Source organism: Pseudophryne corroboree, chromosome 4 (genome assembly GCF_028390025.1).
Source record: "Pseudophryne corroboree isolate aPseCor3 chromosome 4, aPseCor3.hap2, whole genome shotgun sequence".
Classification (NCBI taxonomy): Eukaryota; Metazoa; Chordata; class Amphibia; order Anura; family Myobatrachidae; genus Pseudophryne; species Pseudophryne corroboree.
Window position 1 is genome coordinate 598,207,058 of NC_086447.1, and position 22,343 is coordinate 598,229,400.

The window sequence follows — 22,343 nt, forward strand, 5'->3', positions numbered from 1 at the left end:
GTAAATATTTTCCTGCAATAGTTCAATTGGAAATGACAAATTCAAAATTTGAATAACGCTATCAGCTACAGGTGTCAGTTGTGTAAGCATCCGATCATAAGTGGCAAGGTGGCACTACTGTCCATTACAACATTTATCTCACATAAGGAATCAGGTACCCACAAAACACTGTACATCTCCATGAAGCGTATCTGGGGAGCGTCCAAATGCTATGCTTGCAGCCTTTTTATACTCAACTTCCCCAGCCTTGTTTCATCTCTCCAGGTATGTGAGGCAGCACGTTTTAGAAATGCACAAAATCCTTATATGAATACATCTGTTTTGCACAGTATGAAAATGCACATGTAAGCCACACAAAAAAAAAAAAAAACAACTCAGAGGAGGCCCTCAGTTAAGAGCTTACTTGAAAGGAAGGAAAGATATCTTTTTCCAAAATGTTTAGAACAATAACCTTCACCCTCCCATGTTCCTTTTGAACTGAAATATAACCATGTTTTCAAGTCAATTATATGCCTAAGTTTAGGGGACATGCATATTCCAGCCAGCTTTAGAGTTCATGTTGGTCTACCTCTAGCCTTTTATCTGTCATCTGTTGTTATTCCAACTCAACCACGCCGTCTCTTTATTTATTTATTAACAGTCTTATATAGCGCAGGATATTCCGTTGTGCTTTACAATTGACCTAGCAGACCATGCCTACAGTTTCTGAGACACAGCCTAAAACAATCTTAGGGGTCGATTCAATTCACCGACAGTTGAATAGCGCCAGGAATTAGCTCCCGGCGCTATTCAATTCATCTCAAGTTAAGTCGGCGAATGCCCGTTCTCCCGGACTTAACAGGTTGATTTGTCTGGAGAACGGGCATTCTCCGACTTAACGCTCCGCTGCGATGCTGATTCCTGACAGAATCAGGCTCGCGCCGGCCGCGCGGCAGCAGTTTTGTCGGATTTCCTCCCTCATCCCCCGGGGGTGAGAGAAAAATTCCCGACAATTGAGTGTCACTTGGCGCTGTATTGAATAGCGCCGGGAGCTAATTCCCGGCGCTATTCAACTGTCGGTGATTTGAATCAACCCCTTAGTTTGGAAATCTTAACACTTTATTAAAATTTGCACAAGGCTTTTTTGAAGCACATTGCTTATCACAAAGACAAAGCGATGGCATGTCAAGGTAAACTCTGCCAGAAGAAACAGTAACGTATTTATTAAACAATATAGTTATTGCGCCATTTACATTTTCATAACACAATTTATTTCCTGGCTAATGACCATTCTGAATTTAAATTAGAAAGTGAATATTGAATAGAAATATCTCAATTGGCTCTGTCATCACTTAAAGGCATAGTTATCGTAAAACTAAAAATAAGCAAAACTTTGTCAAATCAATGCTGCTAATGTGTATGCATTCGTTTTTCTGTATTGTTTAAGAAAATAAAATAAATTATGTAAAAATGTTAAGTGTGTTTTATACCTTAATATTTAATACACTAGACTACAGGCAACGGGAAACTTGGATTTGAAGAGTTTAAAATTTTCTGGGACAAGATGAAGACTTGGATTGTAAGAGGCACCTGAATCTTTTTTATATAACTTTTTGTGAATTTGAAAGTACTGTATATAAATATAAAAGTTTGCTTATTGCAGCTCACCCAAATGCATCCCATGCATTTGTCAAGTACAGCAAACAAAATAAAAAGGAATGTTTAAAAATGAATGCCAGACCAAGAAGAGGGCAAGGTGCAAATACCAGAACTAGCAGTAACAGTAATATAGAAACCAGGCAAACATACTTGTGGTGTAATGTGAAACATTGCCTCACCGCACTGGCAGAAAAGAAAAGTGGTACAAGATGGAATTGTTCTTGGGCCCTCCCACCCACTCTTATGCTGGATATTAAAAAAGACATGCACAGTTTAACAAACATAGGGTTCTATTTACTAAGCCTTGGAGAGAGATAAAGTGGACAGAGATAAAGTACCAGCCAATCAGTTCCTAACCTTAATGTTACAGACTGTGTTTGAAAAATGACAGTTAAGAGCTGGTTGGTTGGTACCTTATCGCCATCTACTTTATCTCTCTCCAAGGCTTAGTAAATAGACCCACAAGCACTTCAGCGATGGGAACTGCCACTTTTGTGGCCGAAAAGCTTGGTTTGTTTGGGCCCCCACAAAACAAGCTGCCAATGGGCTTAAGACAGCTAATACTCTCTACAGTTGGAAGAGGTCATTCTCGCCATCCGATTCCTCACCCTCATCAGTGTACATCATCCTCACTCTATATTAATCATACCTCCCAACTGTCTCAATTTTCGCGGGACAGTCCTGGTTGGTTTTTTTTACTGCCCCGCTGTCCCACCCATGGGCAGCAGTGTCCCGTGGTGGTGGTGGGGGGGGCAGTTGGGAGGCTCCTGCACTTGCTGCCCTTCTTAGCAGAGCAGCGGTGAATAGACGCTATGCGTATGCACACACAGCATCTATTCATGGAGACAGAAGGACTGGGGCATGCCAGCAGCTCACTGAGCGCTGGTCATGCCCCCATAGTGACGAGAAACAGGGGCCATGGCACGCGATTGCAATACCGTGAAGCCACACCCCTTTCTCTGAAGCCACACCCTTCTCCAAAACCACACCCCCATTTCCTCGACGGCTGCAGCTTCGCCAAGCAGTAGTCCCTCTTTGTGATACGGTAAAGTTGGGAGGTATGTATTAATTCATCACCGTTGGAATCCACCATTACAGAAGTCTCTGTAATTTGATGTAACTGCCAGTAAAGTAATTCGTAGAAATTCCAGTTCATTTTAAAGAATATTATTTTTTCCACATTTTGAGTAAGTAGCATCCTACACCGATCACTTACAAGGTTCCCGGCTGTGCTGAAAACTCTTTCTGAGTACACACTGGAGGGTAGGCAGCTCAAATAATGCAAAGTGAGTTTGTACAAGGGCCTCCAAATTGCCTTTTTATTCCTTCTATTACTGAAAGGGACTCTGTGACATACCTATTTTTATGCTGTCATTTAAATAATCTCCCACCATTCTTTGGATGCTGACTATATCAGATAGAGTTATGGTAGAGGTGTCACTAATTTTGAGCAATTCTGTTAGACCAGATTACATGTTAAAATGTTGTGTTAACTCCTCTGCATCACAGCTGGATCTCTTGGGAAAGCTAAGTTTTTTCCTGGCAGCAGCAGTTGACAGAAAAGGAGAAGACGTCATTTTGTCATGTACCACCTGAGCTGACAATTTGCTCACCAGAAGCTCTTTGCTTATCTTAAGATCTGGGTAGTTGGAAAGAAAGACACAATGTATGACATAAAGCTAGTGTCAAGCACGATCGCCACAATGTAGTGACCTCTTCTACACTCTAAGTGAGAAGTGCTTGCATCATCAACATACGAGGCAGGAGAAGAGGCCTCACTGACAGTTGCAGAACCACCATTGAGCCTTTCCTTGCCACTGCATGTGGTGAATGGCATGTTGGCAATTGTATGGTTTTCTGCACTAAAGTTTAACCTTTATTAGATGTGTTTTTTCTTTACCACTGTAAAAAATGTATTTATTTCAGATGCCCTAATTTAAACCCTGTATGCCCTTGGGTTTATTTCATTCTCTCTCTGGCAAAGTGCACCAGAACGTCTAGTTACAGCTCTGGGGCTGAGAAATGGGTTGCAAAGTAGCTTGTTTGAAGGTGGAGGGGAAGATGCCACTAGAGAGGGAGATGTTGAAAAAGTGGGCAAAATGGAGGAAGACACTAGGAGAAAGGGTACGAAGGTAGGGGGGATGGGATCAATGAGCCAAGTGGGGACAAAAATCTTGAACTGCTCCCTGACAATGAGGGAGGGACAAATTCTTCCTTCAGTTACAGGAGGCACATGCCATTTGTCTGTACTGTATGTGTTACTATCAATGTTCGCCATTACCTAAGAACAGTACAGGGAAATGAACATGTAGTAGCCATGATTTTCATTTTTAACATTTCTGTAAATACAAATATTTGATTATCCTGCTATGGAGAACCAACAGCACCAGTGTCAGTCTTAGGGATCTTGGGATCATTGGACACCTGTTCTGATAATATTACTCAGATCTCATGGAGGTAAAAAAAAAAAGAAAAGGTCAGGTATCCCTTGTAAAACAAGTTATGTGTGACCATAAATCTTACTAAAAAAGATTTTCTGATTTGAAATGAATATGAATTATGCACCAGCATCCACAAGAAAATAGCTACATATTTTTACCAGTAAGCCTATCTCCCTATAGCAGCTTAATAACATTTTCTCATCTTTCTGGAATGTTAATTAGAAAATAAAGAAGAAAATATGAGAGTTTGATTTGCTTTTAATTCTATATTTATACATAAAATAAGTGTAAGGATTCCGCTCACTGATTTTGCTTTCTACAAGCACATATACACAGTGGTGAATTTCCTGTGAGGCACGTGCCTTGGGACGGCACTTGTTTGGGAGCGACACTTAGATGCTTGTGTTGGTACTGTCAGCACAAAAAGTACCAGTAACTGCAGAATATTTCCAGTGTGCTGTACCATATACAATCTTGAATGGAGTGTAAATGGGTTGGACATGCACATACTGCCCCAGTAAGCTGTCCTACTTAGTATATATGTATATATAAATAAAAAATAAAAAAATGTCATAGTGGCTTTTTTATTATTCTATTAAATTAGCAATCATCAAATGAAGGTTTGTAACCAATCAATAAAAATAATAAAATTAGGCAGGTGGGGGAGAGGCAGTTACTGTTGTGCCTAGGGGCGTCCTCCCCCTAAATCCGCCTCAGAAATATGATATAATTTGGTATTTGTGTTTCAGGGTATCTTTTTGAAGTTTGACACAGATAAATCAGGAACTATGTCTTCATATGAACTGCGACTGGCTTTGAAGGCAGCAGGTAAACTATTTTTATTTTTAAGTTAACAGTTTTACCGTAAATCCAATGGAGCTACAATTGAAGCAGTATCTAATTGTTGTTATACATTAATGAACATTACCATGAAAAATATTTGATTAAAAAAAAAATAGTCTGAAATGTCTGATAATTCATCAGATTTATCTTTCAATTAATTCAAATCCTTATCTTTTTTTATATTAATTTGTAATCTTCTATTAAGCATATATTGATTACTCCAATAATTAAAAAGCCATTCCTTTATCTTTTTCCTCAAACTGGTATACTTGTGACCACTATTAATCTGTGCACTAATCACTAAAACAGCACTAATGTTCTGGATGACTATTAATTCTTCCTTGTCTATCTACGCTATCTGCCTACTGCCTTTGACTATTTCCTATTGATCTATGAATATCTTTTATCCATCCTTCTCTCAGAAATGACACCACTAAAACATTTACTGATGCTCTCGTCATCGTTTCCTATCTCAGGAGTTTTATCCTACAATTAAAAAATAGAATTTCAACAATGCTGCTACCATGCTATTTTCTTCATTCACTTCATTATTACTTCCATTTTTCTGCCTGTCATTTTTAATTCTATTTCTACTATACAAAGCATTTCCCAAAATTGCATCTTCTTATTATCATTTATTTATCAGACGCCACAAAGTGGACACAGCACCATACACAGGATAGACAAGTGTCACAGTATACGTACAGCACACCATAGCATAAGTACACCTCAAGAAAATAAAACATTACAATAAACTCAAGGGATCTGATTCACAGGGGACACAGACACCCCTATGCCTATTGGCAGTTGCCCATCTGTGACTTAATGCAAATGCTGCCTTATAGCCCTTCCCTGGTGTACGTCCTTAGATATGAATGTACAAGGATTACCATTTGGAGCATTTGTAGATGCTATAATACCGCTTTGTGCAGAAGCCACTATAGATCGCTCCATCAAAACTTCCAACAGCACTTTGGCAGGTGTAGATTTTCCAACTGAGTATGGCTTCCAATGTGAACAATGAAGGGTCGGTGTATGCAAACACTTTAGAAACACTCCTGTGGGTGCAACTGAATCAGGCACAAGGTCAGGGAAGGACAAGCACAGGGACAAGGATAGGGCAACCAGTTGTAACTAACCTTCACCTATCACTACCATCTCTAAAGCTTATCTTGTGCTGCTCTTATACTTTGGTGTTCACTACCTTGGCCAATCAGACTAGCTTCCACACTCAAAGCTTTACGCAGATCCTGGAATTACCTTCAGGGCACTGGACACATCAGATATATCAAGAAGGGCCTGTTAGATCTGGGTGTGTTTGTGTTCCCGGGCTGGAGTCTAGGGTTGCAGTTGGAGGAGAGGCAGTATGCAGGAAGCTTGGTGGCTTTATGAAGTTTCTGTGCGTGGACTAGAACACTGGAGATACTATGGAGGTGGAATAGCCTCCTGTCAGAAGTGCTAGAGGCTAAGACTGTAGAGCAATTTAAACATGCTTGGGATAGGCATATGAATATCCTTACAAAGAACTACTAGAATCACTAGAGATGTTACAATGTGCATATATGCAGAAAGTGCTCATCTCAATTCTTGCACGGAAGTACACCAGGAGAAGGTTGAAACGAGCATTTGCATATTATCATGAGGGTCTCTAGCATAAAGGTGCATACAATGTAAGATGTAAAGGGTGCAAATGCAGGGAAAATACTGCCTACTCCTTTGAGTAGCACACATTTGCTGGGCTGATCTAGTTTTCCTACTGCAGTTGACTTAGGATGCATTAACTCACACAGCTCTTAATCTGTTAGTACCAGTGCTGGACTGGGGCATAAAGGGCCCACCGGGAAATGCCAGGATTGGGGTACATACTTAGGGGTGTGGCTATCCTCCAATGGGGGTGTGGTCAACCTCCGCAGAGGCTTAGCTAACCATTAGAGAGTGCATGGCCTTGGCACCTTTATAAGTATTTAGTATGTATAGTACATACTGCTAGTGCATGCATGATAATGTACTGTACCAAATTAATAACAGCAATGGGGTGTGATATGATTTGCCAATGGCAGTGATGTCAGCGGTCGCAATCATTTACCCCTTCCCCGCCCCCTACCCTAACCCTAACCTGCCTGGAGTGGCAGCTAGGGACACAGGGGGTGTCAGCTACGGCTAATCACAGGGGGTGGCGACCAGGGGTAAGACAAAGGGGTGTGGCGGTTATGGCTAAACCCCCCCTCAGTGGTGCCTAGCTCTACCCCCCACCCCATCCCCGGGGCCCTAACCCTTACCCCAATACTTACCATCAGGATTCCGGTGCCGGGATCCTGTGATGTGTCGGGATTTCAGGGTCATCCAGTGCGCCGGGTTGCTGACCACATCCCCAGCAATGCACTGTAGAAAATGCAAAAGCACTGGCCATTATAATGTAACATCTGTATATTGTATAATTAAAGTGCATAGTCAGGATCCTGATCCCGTAGAGAAGGGATTGGGCCCTCAGGCAGTGGTGCCCACTGTGGGTTCTACCATACCCCTAGGGGCACATTTTTTATTTGCTCTCTGAAGTGCAGTATGGTTTCACAAAGTAGAATTCTTTGTTCTAGTTGGATTTATAACACATACCTGTAAATAGCATACAAAGGATATAATATGTGAATATTTTGAAGGTAAATACTGGATAGAATGTTGCTGAGTGCACAAACAAAATGCCATTTTTTTTATACCTTGACTGTATAATAATAATAATTGCAGAATTTCATTGTAACTGTCACTTAAATACAATGTAATAAACATCAGTTTGTATATCATTCTCTAGGATATCAGCTTAATAACATAATCTTGCAACTGATCGTCTTGAGATACGCTGATGACAGTTATCAAATAGAGTTCGATGATTTTCTGAACTGTATAATTCGACTGGACAATGCTTGCAGTGAGTATAACATGGCTTAAAGTTTTTTGTTTCCTTGGAGACCTACAGTAACACAAATGTCAACAGTTTTCTGGCAAAAATTATATCTTGCAACAAACTCGTATCTATAATGATCTGATCTAAATTTTGGAGAGACACAAAGTTGGATGTGTTCTATATCTTATGCTGGGTACATACTGGCACCACCAGAACAGCTGATTCAGGTGAGTATACACACTACCGATTGGCCGATCGATGTGTCGTTCTGATGTCACAGGTGAGCAGGCAGTTGTACGCGCAGCCATGTCATCAGTCCCTGCAGCAAATGTACGGGCAGTAGGCGGACTGCCAGTACACACAGCCAGATGCACTTATATATCTGCAGATATATATCGGCCATCATCTGTGCTAAACATATTGGGTGTACACACCTGCTGACCCAACTAGCGATATATATTAACCGTTCGCTGAAATGGCTCATACATTACACAGGGTGTACCCAGCTTAAGACTATTGCTGTGTAATGGAAATATATATATAGTGAAAACAAGTAGGCCTATGAAAGTTTAGTACCATAAGCAACATTTTAGCATGTTAATTATGTAGGATAATAATAATAATAATAATAATAATAATAATAGTAATCCTATATAATAAAAGGCTAAGGCTGCTCCAAACATCTGTTATATGCGGCAACTAGAGGCCACTACATGGTCCAAATGACTCCTTTGTGTGCTGAAAGTGAAAGTGATACTGCAGGGAGATGTTACAGCCTACTGTTAATTAATTAAAAATACTGATCTGACTGTTTATTAGCACTTGCTGCATATGGAGAGCTGTGGGCAGAGAGAGTGGGGGTAGGGGTAGGTTTTTGGTGTGGCAGTTGCCATTTATAATGACTTATATAAAAGGCTAAAGGGGAGATGTACTAAGCCTTGAAAAGTGATACATTTCACCGTGATAAAGTACCAGCCAACCAGCTCCTGTCATTTTACAAATCCAGCCTGTAACATGGCAGTTAGGAGCTGATTGGCTGGTACTTCATCACCGTGCAATTTATCCTGTTTCAGGGCTTTGTATAACACTGCTCCTCACATCTGTGGTGCTGCCGGGACACACACATCATATGTACACTGCACCCCCACTGTATACTGTCCCTATATACACTGCACCACCAACCATATACTGCCCATATATACACACTGCATCCCTATACCCCTCCATAAAGTGCCCCCTACATACAGGGCACCCCCCTCCTCCATATACTGTTCCCACCATATAGAACATACCCTGACCCCATACGCCATATACTATGCTGCAATCCCAGGTTACTTGTCATAACGGGACTCATCAACAAGTAGCAGCAGTATCCAGGAAACAGATGCAGGAACCACCAGACAGTCCCGCATCGCTCAGCGCGAAGGCCCCTGGGACACGTAACAGCGGGGTGGAGAAAATGAAATAGCCCAGGGAGGGCTGAGACTCTGTGTGGGGGTGAGCAGTGCAGTGACCGAGAGGAGGAGGGGTTGGTGCTGGGGCTGCAGATGATGTGGGTGAGGAGGAGGCAGATAACCAGCTCAGCTGCATTATATATACTGTGTGCCAGTGGAAGGGTGGGATCCTCTGCTCACCCCAACCACACCCCGCACAGGCCATATGCAGACACCCTCCAGCCAGCTGCTGTTCTCTACCACGAGACTGGCCAGGAGCTTACACATGCCAGTACCGGTGTATATAGTACAGCATCATTGTAGCCTGCCCATTACAGATTTACTACATCTACATATATATAAAAGGCTAATGCCACACACACACACACACACACACACATACACACACACACACACACACACCATAGGCGTGCGCACGGGGGGTGCCTGGTGCGCACAGGCACCCCCTAATGTCCGGCACCCCCATGCCTGCGATGTTCGCGATAAGCCGCCGCAGTGCCAGCTCTGCTCATTGCAGTCTGACACTGACAAACGGTGTTGCTGCGCCTGCCGCTCGCCGCCGTGGACAAAATAATTCTAGAGGCTCATGCTGGTGTCACGAACGGCTGCCCAGCGCAGCAGCCGCACAGGGGGTGACTGATGTCAAGCTCCGCCTCCCGCCCGCGCTCTCCAGTCTCCTCCAGCGGCTTTGCACATGCAGGGGGGTGAGTGAGAGCTGCTCCTCAGGCATTTTTCTTCTCATGGGGGTGGACTGGCCTAGTCAGATGCAGCGTCTCCGGTCTGTAGGTATGAGATGCATGTTAGGGGGTAACTGTGGTAGTGGCGGGTCCGGTGGGGGATGGGTACGCGGGCGTCTTTGATTAAAGATACTGGCCGGGCGGGATCTCGCTGACCCGGCAGGGGCTGGCAGCGTCTATATGCAATTATGGTGGCTGTGTTTTATTTTTTGGTGAAAAGATATGTGTGTACACTACAGTATGTATACTATGGTGTCAGCTGTGTCTGCTGTGTATATCTATGCTACTGTGTGTGTCTACTCTACTGTATATATGCATGTTGTATACTACTGCTATATGTGATGTATGTATGTATGTATGTATGTTATCTATGTGTATGTTCACTATTAATTGAGTTTACTGTGTCAATGTATGCTGTGTGTGTACAGTATGTGTACTACGTGATTGGTGACATGCTGTGATGTAGTTTAATTATTAACATCTCCTAGGAGTGCCGCCCATTGTTTTTGCTGAATATATATATATATATATATATATATATGGAACCCCCCCATAAAAATCCTGCATTTGCCTCTGCGCCGTGTCCTCACTGTCCTGTAACTGCCACCGCCAGCCACGCCAACATCACAGGCCCAGCTCAGGTAGCGTTCCTCTCAGGATGAATCGGATCCGCCACCAGAGCGGAGGACACAGCTGAGCGAGCCTGAGACAGTTCAGCACTCAGCAGAGAGTGTAAAGGTGCATACACACTGGGCAAAAATCGCACAGTGTATATGGGCCTTAAGACACACGCTATCTGTCAGTGTGTCACTGACACACTGACAGATAGCGTGTTTAATATGTTAAATTTGGATTTTATTATTACTATGGATTATTTGTATCCCTCAAAATATTTATTATTAATAATGTGTTATACTATTGTAATAACGGCGAGCACTACGGGGGTATTATGTGTATCTGGCACTGCTGGTGGCATATTGTTTGCCATAATGTGAATTCCGGCTCATACTGTGTGACATAACGTGTGTTTTGGATCATACTGTGTGACATAACGTGTGTTTTGGATCATACTGTGTGGCGTAACGTTAATTTCAGTTCATACTGTATGTCAAAGGGTGAAATTTCGACTCATACTGTGTGGCGTAATGTGACTTTCGTCTCATACTGTGTGGCGTAATGTGAATTTCGGCTCATACTGTGTGGCGTAATGTGAATTTCGTCTCATACTGTGTGGCGTAATGTGAATTTCGGCTCATACTGTGTGGTGTAATGTGAATTTCGGCTCATACAGTGTGGAGTAATGTGAAGTTCGGCTCATACAGTGTGGCGTAATGTGAAGTTTGGCTCATACTGTGTGGCGTAATGTGAATTTCAGCTCATACAGTGTGGTATAATCTGAATTTTTGCTCATACTGTGTGGCGTAATGTGAATTTCAGCTCATACTGTGTGGCATAATATGAATTTTGGCTCATACTGTGTGGTGTAATGTGAATTTTGTCTAATACTGTGTGGCGTAATATGATTTTCGGCTCATACTGTGTGGTGTAATGTGAATTTCAGCTCATACTGTGTGGGGTAATGTGAATTTCAGCTCATACTGTGGGGCGTAATGTTAATTTTGTCTCATACTGCGTGGCATAATGTGAATTCGGCTCATACTGTGTGGGGTCATGTGAATTTCAGCTCATACTGTGGGGCGTAATGTTAATTTTGTCTCATACTGTGTGGCGTAATGTGAATTTTGTCTCATACTGTGTGGCGTAATGTGAATTTAGCTCATACTGTGTGGGTTCATGTGAATTTCAGCTCATACTGTGGGGCGTAATGTTAATTTTGTCTCATACTGTGTGGCGTAATGTGAATTTAGCTCATACTGTGTGGGGTCATGTGAATTTCAGCTCATACTGTGTGGCGTAATGTGAATTTAGCTCATACTGTGTGGGGTCATGTGAATTTCGGCTCATACTCTGTGGCATAATGTGAATTTTGTCTCATAATGTGAATAAGGGGCACTACTGTCAGTAGCTGCTGAGCATGGGGACATGTGTGACAAATGCTGGTGTATTGCATAGGAGGGGTCTGTTGGCATAGAAAGAGGCAAATGAGGCTCTGATGGCACATGTGTAAATTATAACCTTACTTGTCTTATATTAAAATGGAAATGTTCGTCCCGGCTGTCATGATCCCGACAGCGGGATACCGACCACCAGTGTGCCTGCAGTGGAGTGAGCGCTAGAAAGCCACTCGGCGGGCACGGTGCCAGTTTTCCGACAGGCGGTCTCATGATCACCTCCCATTTGGCTCAATAAATCTCCCGTACTTTTCAGAGTGGCCCACTCAAAATTAGGGTGTAGTGCTGGGGGGTGCAAGGGGTGTGTGTGGGGTGGGGGTGGGGAGGGGAATGCATATGCACTTAGGCCCATCACTCTCTAGTTCCGCCACTAGATCAGGGATAGATTGGGGAAGTGTAAGCTGTGAATAGGATACAGCGGCAGCTAGCACTCAGGGTTATGCCGTAGCAGACCATCAGTACTGCCTGGTGGTCGCACCATTATATTTCATTTTTATTTCTCTGGGGTATATTATATCTACTTTATTATTAGGGAGAAATTAGAATAAGCCATGTGATTTTACTGAGAGAATGTAAAATAGTTCTAGACATGTCTATGGGTGGTGCTAGACACGCCCAAAAGGCGGTGCTTGTTACGCCCAAAAGGCGGTGCTAGACATGCCCCTCCGGGGGGTGCACCCCCTAATAAAATGAGCTGCGCACGCCTATGACACACACACACACACACACCTGCTCAGCATGACAGAGCCCCGGCTCCCAGCAGCAAGACTTCCAGAAACTTGTCCGCTCCTGTGGTAGTAGCGACCACCCCCTCCCCTATGATCCGGCCCTGGTGTCCGTCATTTTGACAGGCTTTTAACTAGTAGTACTAATAATAATAACAATAATAAAGCAAAATAGTGTTTCCATGTAAGTCCAGATGCACGGCTCCAGTTTCATAACATCAGGAATGGTGCATTTTATGTTAGTATTTGAACACCCTGCTTTCAATCCCATCAGCAACAGAGACAATGACTAAACTCATAATCAGTACAAGGTCAGACTGGCCCACAGGGGTACAGGGGAAACACCCGGTGCTGAACCCATGTGGTTTTACATATTCACCTTGAGATTCCTTATTCTTTCAGTGGCCTAAGGACACCCACCGACTGCAAGTGCCAACTGCACATCCAGGGCAGCCATCAGGGGGGGACTGTGGGGACTGGTTTCCCGGGCCCTTACAGAGAAGGGGCCCTCCCCTGGCTCCTACTGCCAATACCTGTAGAGCTGCACCAGTCTGTGAATCAACAGCAGGTTGATGCGCAGGGAGGATTGCTTAAAACAGCCTTATGTGTACATCAGCTCCCTGTGAACCGTTCCTGTAGGTCCACAACACTCCACTTATGTGTAACATCACAATGTATGACATCACATAGGGGTGGAGCATTGAAGCTTTTTTTATGGGGAGGGAGGGGCCCTATCTATTTTGTCAGTCCCGGGCCCCACAATTTCTGATGGCAGCCCTGTGCATACCAGTTGTAAAAGAGTACTTACTGCTACCACTTTGCTCTTTTACTGGTACCTGAAAAAGCTTACAGTACTTAAACTAGATGCTTATTAACAAAGGCGTTACCAAACATGCTGTAGACATCCTCCCTCAGGAATATCAGAGCTTTAATAAACACATTCTGCATTTACAATAACGTACAGTACACTAAGCGGTAAATTTATTAAAGGTCAATTTGCCATTGGTTTCAAAACTGATGGAATATTGTTGTCTAAAAAGCACTGATTTAACATCTGCCCGGTTTCAGCTTCAATTGAAACGGACACGACCTTTAATAGATATACCCCTAGGTGTGTGCTGAACCGATAACCGCAATAACGTTATACAATAAGTTATTTCTTCCAATTTTCATGTGCTGAAAAACATGAATCCAGCAACAGTACTCCCTTTTGTATAGTAATTTATATATTTTGTAAACAGCAATCAATATGCCATTAAATCCAAATGGATACCATTCGAGTCAGTAATATAATATCCTTCATCTATGTCTAACACAGAGGATCTGAAACGCAACCCTCAAGCCACCCCAATGGTCCAGGTATTCATGGTTAAGCACAGATGGTTAAATCAAATTGACTAATGTGCTACAATAATTAAGTTGCCTGTGGCCAAGCAGGGATGAACTTAAAACCTGGACCATTGGGGTGCCTTCTGAGAACCTCTGCTCTAGCAGTTGTACACTAGAGCACAGGTTCTCAAACTCGGTCCTCAGGACCCCACACAGTGCATGTTTTGCAGGTCTCCTCACATAATCACAAGTGAAATAATTAGCTCCACCTGTGGACCTTTTAAAATGTGTCAATGAGTAATTAACACCTGTGCACCTGCTGGGTTACCTGCAAAACATGCACTGTGTGGGTTCCTGAGGACCGAGTTTGAGAACCACTGCACTAGAGATTAGGGGCGGCCCCACTCCCACAGCTTTCAGTGGGTGCTGCAAGGGACAGTAGGAGGGTAGAGAGGAGGAGTCCCATGAGAAAGAGAAGAGAGAGAGAGAGAGAGAGAGAGAGAGAGAAATGAAAACATTTGCTGCACAACAGAAAGAGAGGGGAGGAATAGGGGTATATGGTGGAGGGAGTTAAGAAGGCACTGGAAGAGAGCAGAACCCCCCTCTGCACAATAGCTAGCTACTGTACCTGGTAAATGGAGGCTCCAAAGATACATTACATAGGATAGTCTCCTAATGAATGCCATACAATACAGAGCACATAATTTTAAACTATTTGCAATATACAGAGTATGATAGTGACTGCCATACAGAGAACATTCTAATGACCACCATAAAATGCAGAGTGCAACATAATTACCATTATAATATAAAGAGAGCATTCTAGTGTCACACAGAGCATACTGATGATGGTCACACAATACAGATAGCATGCTAGTTACCATAATATGACATAGAGAGCATGCTAGTTGTCGTCATAAAGCAAAAAGCATTCTTGTGACTGGCATCATCAGTTAATTCCATTTATGTTCATCAACGCAGGGGCGGTTTAAGAGAGGAGGGGGGTCCAGTGCAGGCTCCCTGTAGACCCCCTCCTCTCCGGGCGGTGCAGAAGACTCTGGTTTTGTGCCAGAGGGCCTAGTTCAGATCTGATCGGAGCAGAAAATTTGTTAGCTAATGGCCAAAATATGTGCACTGCAGGGAGGGGGGGGGGGGTATAACATGTGCAGAGAGAGTAAGATATGGGTGGGGTGTGTCCAAACTGAAATATAAGTTTCAGTGTAAAAATAAAGCAACCATTATTTACCCTGCACAGAAACAATATAACGCACTATGCTAATCGTGCATAAACTGACATCATGGTCCAACCTTAGAGTATACAAACCAACTCTGCATGGACTGTCATTATAACACATAGTTATGGTATACAGACCAAATCTGTGTTATGATTTTAAATATAAACCGCACACTGAAATCAGGTTTGAAGCTTATAATAGACCGCTGTCTGAAGATAGAGAGACTTGATTAATTTAGGCTTAAAGAAAAAATAGTTCCTGCCACACATGAGCATATTGTATCTTTAAATTTTATCAGGGACCAAGGCTTAAAAAGTGCACTGATTATAAATGTAGGCACTTATATTATCATCAAAAAACCAGCTCAATAGGCAGTATATTGTGCTATCTGTATTTAAATCCTGCAAAATTATGAAAGTCAATTAAAATGCGGGATTATAGATTTAATCAATTTAAGCAATTATATGGTCATCAAGAAAGGCACAATAAGCAATATATTGTGCTTTCTAAGTTTAAGTCCCGCATAATTATGAACTATATAGTCACACTGATTGAGCATAGTTTTAAGATATTAGTTCATCCTTACCCACTGATACACAAAGATTTTTGTGATATTGTAAACTAAAAAGGGAAGAAACTTAACTGCTATTGATTTCATTTGCATATTACTGTTCTCAGGAAAATATATTATACTTGTTAGCTACTCCTTATAATCAAACGTCTATTATGCTGTGCTACTAAGTAGTGTCACAACTGAGGGCCTGAGCTGACGGGAGGCAGCCTCAGTTGTAGGGGCTGAGATGTACCGGAACCTGGGAGGTTGTATCAGACCCCTGGACATGTAAGTAACATGAATAATAACTGCCCGAAGGCGTGACCACGACAACTTGGATAAAAGTCAATGATGTTTATTATGACAACTCCGCAACACAGCAGCAGTAAAAGAAAACGTAAAAGTCAGCAAAGAATAAATACAGTTCCTGGGTACTACAGGATGGCAGGAGCCACAGGGCACTGGTAGTGTGAGATAGTTCTTATGATCTTCTAGATGGAAAGTCCTTACCAGGCCCGACTGTAGCAATGGAGATAACCCAGGATTGTGCCAGCTGGTGTTCCAGGAAAAGCTGGGTTGCTGAAGATAAAACAGCTGCTGTGGATACTGGCTGGAACCAGACTGTTGTTAGCACGGAGTGGATACTGGCTGGAACCAGTTAAATAATAAATGAACTTGGGAGCGATGAAATATGAACTGAAATGTAGAACTTGAGAGCGGAGAAATAATAATACCGGTGGAGAGTGGTAAAGTGTAGAAAGGACACCGGCCCTTTAAGGGAAGCTGTACTCTGCTGGAAGCTGAGCTGGAAGCAGGTAATGTTGTAGCTGGAAACAGATGAATCCACAATGGATTGGAGAGTCAGGCTACACCGCAGGTGGAATGCTGGTGCGGGTCTCTATGGTGGAAGTCTTGAGACAGGAGCTGGAACCTGGAAGACAATCACAGGAGAGAGACAAACAGGAACTAGGTTTGACAACCAAAGCACTGACGCCTTCCTTGCTCAGGCATAGTGTATTTATACCTGCAGCAAGGAAGGGATTGGCTAGGCAATTATGCAGATTATCAATACTGAGAACAGATTGGTGGAAATGATCAGCTGACAGAATCCAAGATGGCTGCGCCCATGCAGACTCTTGGAGGGAAGTTTGGTTTGTAATCCATGTGGTAATGAAAACAGTAATGGCGGCGCCGGCCACCGGAGACAGGAGGCGCCAGGCTGACAGATGCACATCCAACCACGCGGACACAGCGGAGGCCGCGGCTGACGTAATCGCCACTCAGACACTCTGCATGCAGAAGTTCAGGGACGGCGGCGGAGGCCGCGGGAGACGCCATGCCAGGTGTAATATGGCGTTTACTGTGACAGCGTCCCAGAGTGACAGGAGAGGATACAGGAATGTACACATCAGGATAACAGATGGGATCCGGTCCTGGAGCGCTGAGCCAGCCTTAGGAGGCATCTGATGGGTAAGAAATGGCGTCCAGATACCCGGATCGTGACAGCACCCCCCCCTTTAGGAGTGGCCCCAGGACACTTCTTTGGCTTTTGAGGAAACTTGGAATGGAATCTCCGGACCAAGGCAGGAGCATGGACATCAGAAGCATTGGTCCATGAACGTTCCTCAGGACCATAACCCTTCCAGTCAATAAGATATTGTAGTTGACCGTAACGGTGACGTGAGTCCAGGATCTTGGCCACTTCATACTCAATGCCTCGTTGAGTTTGGACTTTCGGAGTTGGAGGAAGTGAGGAATGAAACCGATTCAAGATCAGCGGTTTCAACAGGGAAACATGGAATGTCCTGGGTATTTTTAAGAAGGGAGGCAACTGGAGTCTGTAAGCAACAGGATTGATGACTTGTTCAATCTTGAAAGGACCGATATAGCGAGGTGCAAACTTCATACTGGGAACTCTTAACCTCAAATTCTTCGTGGATAACCATACCCGATCACCCACCTTGAGAGCAGGAACTGCTCGACGCTTCTTATCCGCAAACTTCTTGTACCTGAACGATGCCTTGAGCAGAGCTGATCGTACGCTCTTCCAGATATTGGCAAACTGATGCAAGGTGATATCCACTGCGGGAACAGAAGTTGCTGGAAGCGGTTGGAACTCAGGGACTTTAGGGTGGAATCCAAAGTTAGTGAAGAATGGTGTTGAAGCAGATGAAGAATGATACTGGTTGTTATGACAGAACTCGGCCCAGGGAAGTAATTGAACCCAGTCATCTTGAGAGGAGGACACATAGATGCGGAGGAAGGCCTCCAAGTCCTGATTCACCCTCTCGGTTTGACCATTGGTCTGAGGATGGTAAGCCGTGGAAAACTTTAGCTTGACTTGGAGGACTTGACATAAACTTCGCCAGAATTTGGCTGTGAATTGAACTCCTCGATCTGAGATAATTTCTTCAGGAAGACCGTGGAGTCGGAAGATCTCTTGTATGAATACTTGAGCCAACTTGGAAGCTGACGGAAGACCGGTGAGAGGAATGAAGTGTGCCATCTTGGTGAACCGGTCAACTACCACCCAGATGGTATTGAACTTGTTGCACATGGGTAAGTCTGTAATGAAATCCATCGACAAGTGGGTCCATGGTCGACGGGGAACGGATAGTGGAACCAGTTGCCCCGCAGGCGACTGGCGGGATACTTTATGTTGGGCACACTTTGGGCAAGATGCAATAAACTCCAAGACGTCCTTTTTCAGAGTTGGCCACCAATAGGACCTAGAGATAAACTCCAGGGTTTTTTGGATACCTGTATGTCCGGCAAAACGGGAAGCATGGGCCCAATGCATGAGCTTCTTCCTTAGCATCGGCTTCACAAAACTTTTCCCTGATGGGGGCGTAGAGTCCATCCCTACCGTGGAGAATGCCAACGGATTTATAATAGGATGCTTGTCTGAAGACTCTGACTCATTTTCTTGCTCCCATGAGCGGGAAAGGGCATCGGCCTTGCGATTCTGAGAGCCCGGACAGAACTGGAGTTTAAAGTCGAACCTGGAAAAGAAAAGTGCCCATCTGGCCTGACGAGGGTTGAGACATTGTGCGCCCTTCAGGTATAAAAGGTTCTTGTGGTCTGTAAGTATGGTGATTGAATGAGAAGCTCCCTCCAACAGATACCTCCACTCTTCTAGAGCGAGCTTGATGGCTAGCAACTCCTGGTCGCCAATGGCATAGTTGCGCTCAGCTGGGGAGAACTTCCGGGAGAAGAAACTGCAAGGGTGTAAATGGCCATCTTTAGCCCTCTGAGATAACACCGCTCCTACTCCAACGGAGGAGGCATCCACCTCTAAGATGAAAGGAGAGTCGATGTCAGGCTGTTTCAGAACAGGCGCAGAGATGAACCTTTGTTTTAAAAGATGAAATGCTTGCATGGCTTCTTCAGACCACTTGGACGGGTTAGCACCCTTCTTAGTGAAAGCAGTAATAGGCGCCACAATGGTGGAAAAGTCTCGTATAAACTTTCGGTAATAGTTGGCGAACCCTAAGAACCTCTGGACCCCTTTGAGGGTTAAGGGTACCGGCCAATTTTGGATTGCTTGTAGTTTCTCAGGATCCATCTCTAGTCCGGAACCGGACACAATGTACCCTAGAAACGGAATGGACTTGACTTCAAAGACGCATTTTTCTAATTTGCAATAGAGATGATTGACACGGAGACGGGACAGAACCTCTTTAACCCAAAAACGATGTTCCTCTAAATCGTTGGCAAAAATGAGGATATCGTCTAGATAGACCACGACATGACGGTATAGAATGTCTCTGAAGATCTCATTGACAAAATTCTGGAAGACAGCTGGAGCATTGCTCAATCCGAAGGGCATGACGAGGTACTCATAATGTCCGTCACGGGTGTTAAAGGCGGTCTTCCACTCGTCACCCTCACGGATCCGGATGAGATTGTATGCACCTCGCAAGTCCAGCTTTGTAAAGATGGTAGCTCCGCTAACTCTGTCAAAGAGCTCAGTAATCAGGGGTAAAGGATAACGGTTCTTGATGGTAATGTCGTTCAAACCTCTGTAGTCGATGCACGGCCGCAGACCACCATCTTTCTTTTTTACAAAAAAGAAGCCTGCGCCGGCTGGAGAAGAAGAAGGTCGAATGAACCCCTTTGCTAGGTTCTCTTTAATATATTCCTCCATAGAATGCGTCTCAGGCAGAGACAACGGATAAGTTCGGCCTCGAGGTGGAACCTTCCCTGGAACGAGATCAATCGGACAGTCCCATTCTCTATGAGGAGGAAGGATATCAGCAGAAGCTTTACTGAACACATCCGTGAAATCTTGATATGGAGGAGGTGGAACATCAGACGACCTGGGGGAGGAAGAACAGACAGGCAATACTTTAAACAAACATGTCTCAGCACAGGAGGAACCCCATGCCAGGATTTGCGTAGTCGTCCAATCAATTGTAGGATTGTGAAGACGGAGCCATGGAAGGCCCAGGACCACAGGATGTGTGGCTCTTGGAATCACTAAAAAAGAAATAAGTTCGGAATGAAGAACTCCCACTCTCAGACGAACTGGTAGAGTCCTTAAAGAAATAACTGCATCAAAAATTTTGCTGCCATCCATGGCAGTTAAAGAAATGGACGAAGGAAGTCTCTCGGTGGGTAGGGACCACCGTTTAACATAGGCTTCGGTAATAAAGTTCCCAGTTGCTCCGGAATCAAGGAGGGCAATGACGTTCCGATAACGTTGAGCAACTTGAAGCGAGACTGGGAGATTACAATCTTGAGGAGATGGAGAGGAGATCATTACTCCTAGCCGGCCCTCTCCTTGGCGAGCTAGGATTTGGAGTTTCCCGGACGTTTGGGACAGGCATTAATGGTGTGAGACGGAGCTGCACAATAGAGACAGAGAAACTCGGAGAGACGTCTTCGGCGCTCAGCAGGAGTTAAACGGGAACGGCCAAGTTGCATGGGCTCATCTTTAGATGGTGACAGTTGACGAGGAGGAGGAGCAGAAGATTTTGGAGCAGATGATCTTCCACGCTCAGTTGCTCTCTCTCTGAAACGTAAATCAACTTTCGTGCAGAGTGAGATTAGCTCATCTAACTTAGAAGGTAAGTCTCTGGTAGCTAACTCATCTTTAATACGCTCAGATAAGCCATGCCAGAATGCAGCATACAGGGCCTCGTCGTTCCATGCCAGTTCGGATGCCAGGATCTGGAACTGTATCAGATATTGTCCTACAGTACGTGACCCCTGGCGTAAACGGAGAATCTCGGATGAAGCTGAGGTTACCCGGCCTGGCTCGTCGAAGAAGCGCCTGAATGTTGACACGAAGGCAGTGTAGGAAGATAGCAGGGTGTCGGACCTCTCCCATAACGGTGATGCCCAATCAAGGGCTGAGCCACTGAGAAGAGAAATAATGTAGGCAATTTTTGTACGGTCACTGGGAAAATTGCCAGGTTGTAGCTCAAACTGAATCTCACACTGGTTGAGAAATCCCCTGCAGAATCTTGGAGATCCGTCAAATTTTGCTGGCGTTGGAAGATGAAGACGTGGAGCAGAAATGGGTAAGGTGGGTGGGGTTATAGCTGGAGTCACTGTGGTTGACGCACCAGACGCGCCTGATCCACGGAGAGTTGTCTGAATCCCATCCAGCCGAGTAGAGAGATCCTGGAGACAGCGGATGATGTGGCCCTGTGCAGCCTCCTGATGTTCTAGTCGGGCTGCCAGTTCTTGCATCGGCCTGGCCGCTTGATCCTGGTCTCCGGCTGGATTCATTAGGTCAGTGCTTACTGTCACAACTGAGGGCCTGAGCTGACGGGAGGCAGCCTCAGTTGTAGGGGCTGAGATGTACCGGAACCTGGGAGGTTGTATCAGACCCCTGGACATGTAAGTAACATGAATAATAACTGCCCGAAGGCGTGACCACGACAACTTGGATAAAAGTCAATGATGTTTATTATGACAACTCCGCAACACAGCAGCAGTAAAAGAAAACGTAAAAGTCAGCAAAGAATAAATACAGTTCCTGGGTACTACAGGATGGCAGGAGCCACAGGGCACTGGTAGTGTGAGATAGTTCTTATGATCTTCTAGATGGAAAGTCCTTACCAGGCCCGACTGTAGCAATGGAGATAACCCAGGATTGTGCCAGCTGGTGTTCCAGGAAAAGCTGGGTTGCTGAAGATAAAACAGCTGCTGTGGATACTGGCTGGAACCAGACTGTTGTTAGCACGGAGTGGATACTGGCTGGAACCAGTTAAATAATAAATGAACTTGGGAGCGATGAAATATGAACTGAAATGTAGAACTTGAGAGCGGAGAAATAATAATACCGGTGGAGAGTGGTAAAGTGTAGAAAGGACACCGGCCCTTTAAGGGAAGCTGTACTCTGCTGGAAGCTGAGCTGGAAGCAGGTAATGTTGTAGCTGGAAACAGATGAATCCACAATGGATTGGA

At 44.3% G+C, this 22,343-nt stretch overlaps 1 protein-coding gene across 1 annotated transcript in view; it reads left to right on the top strand.

The window, feature by feature from the left end:
* The window catches only part of CAPN9 (calpain 9), a 283,180-nt gene that overhangs the window by 244,693 nt on the left and 16,144 nt on the right, over positions 1-22,343 (top strand). The window contains exons 16-18 of the mRNA XM_063917552.1: positions 1,490-1,558; positions 4,829-4,907; positions 7,729-7,845. Coding sequence (XP_063773622.1) covers positions 1,490-1,558; positions 4,829-4,907; positions 7,729-7,845 — 265 coding nt within the window. The remainder of the gene's footprint in view (positions 1-1,489; positions 1,559-4,828; positions 4,908-7,728; positions 7,846-22,343) is intronic.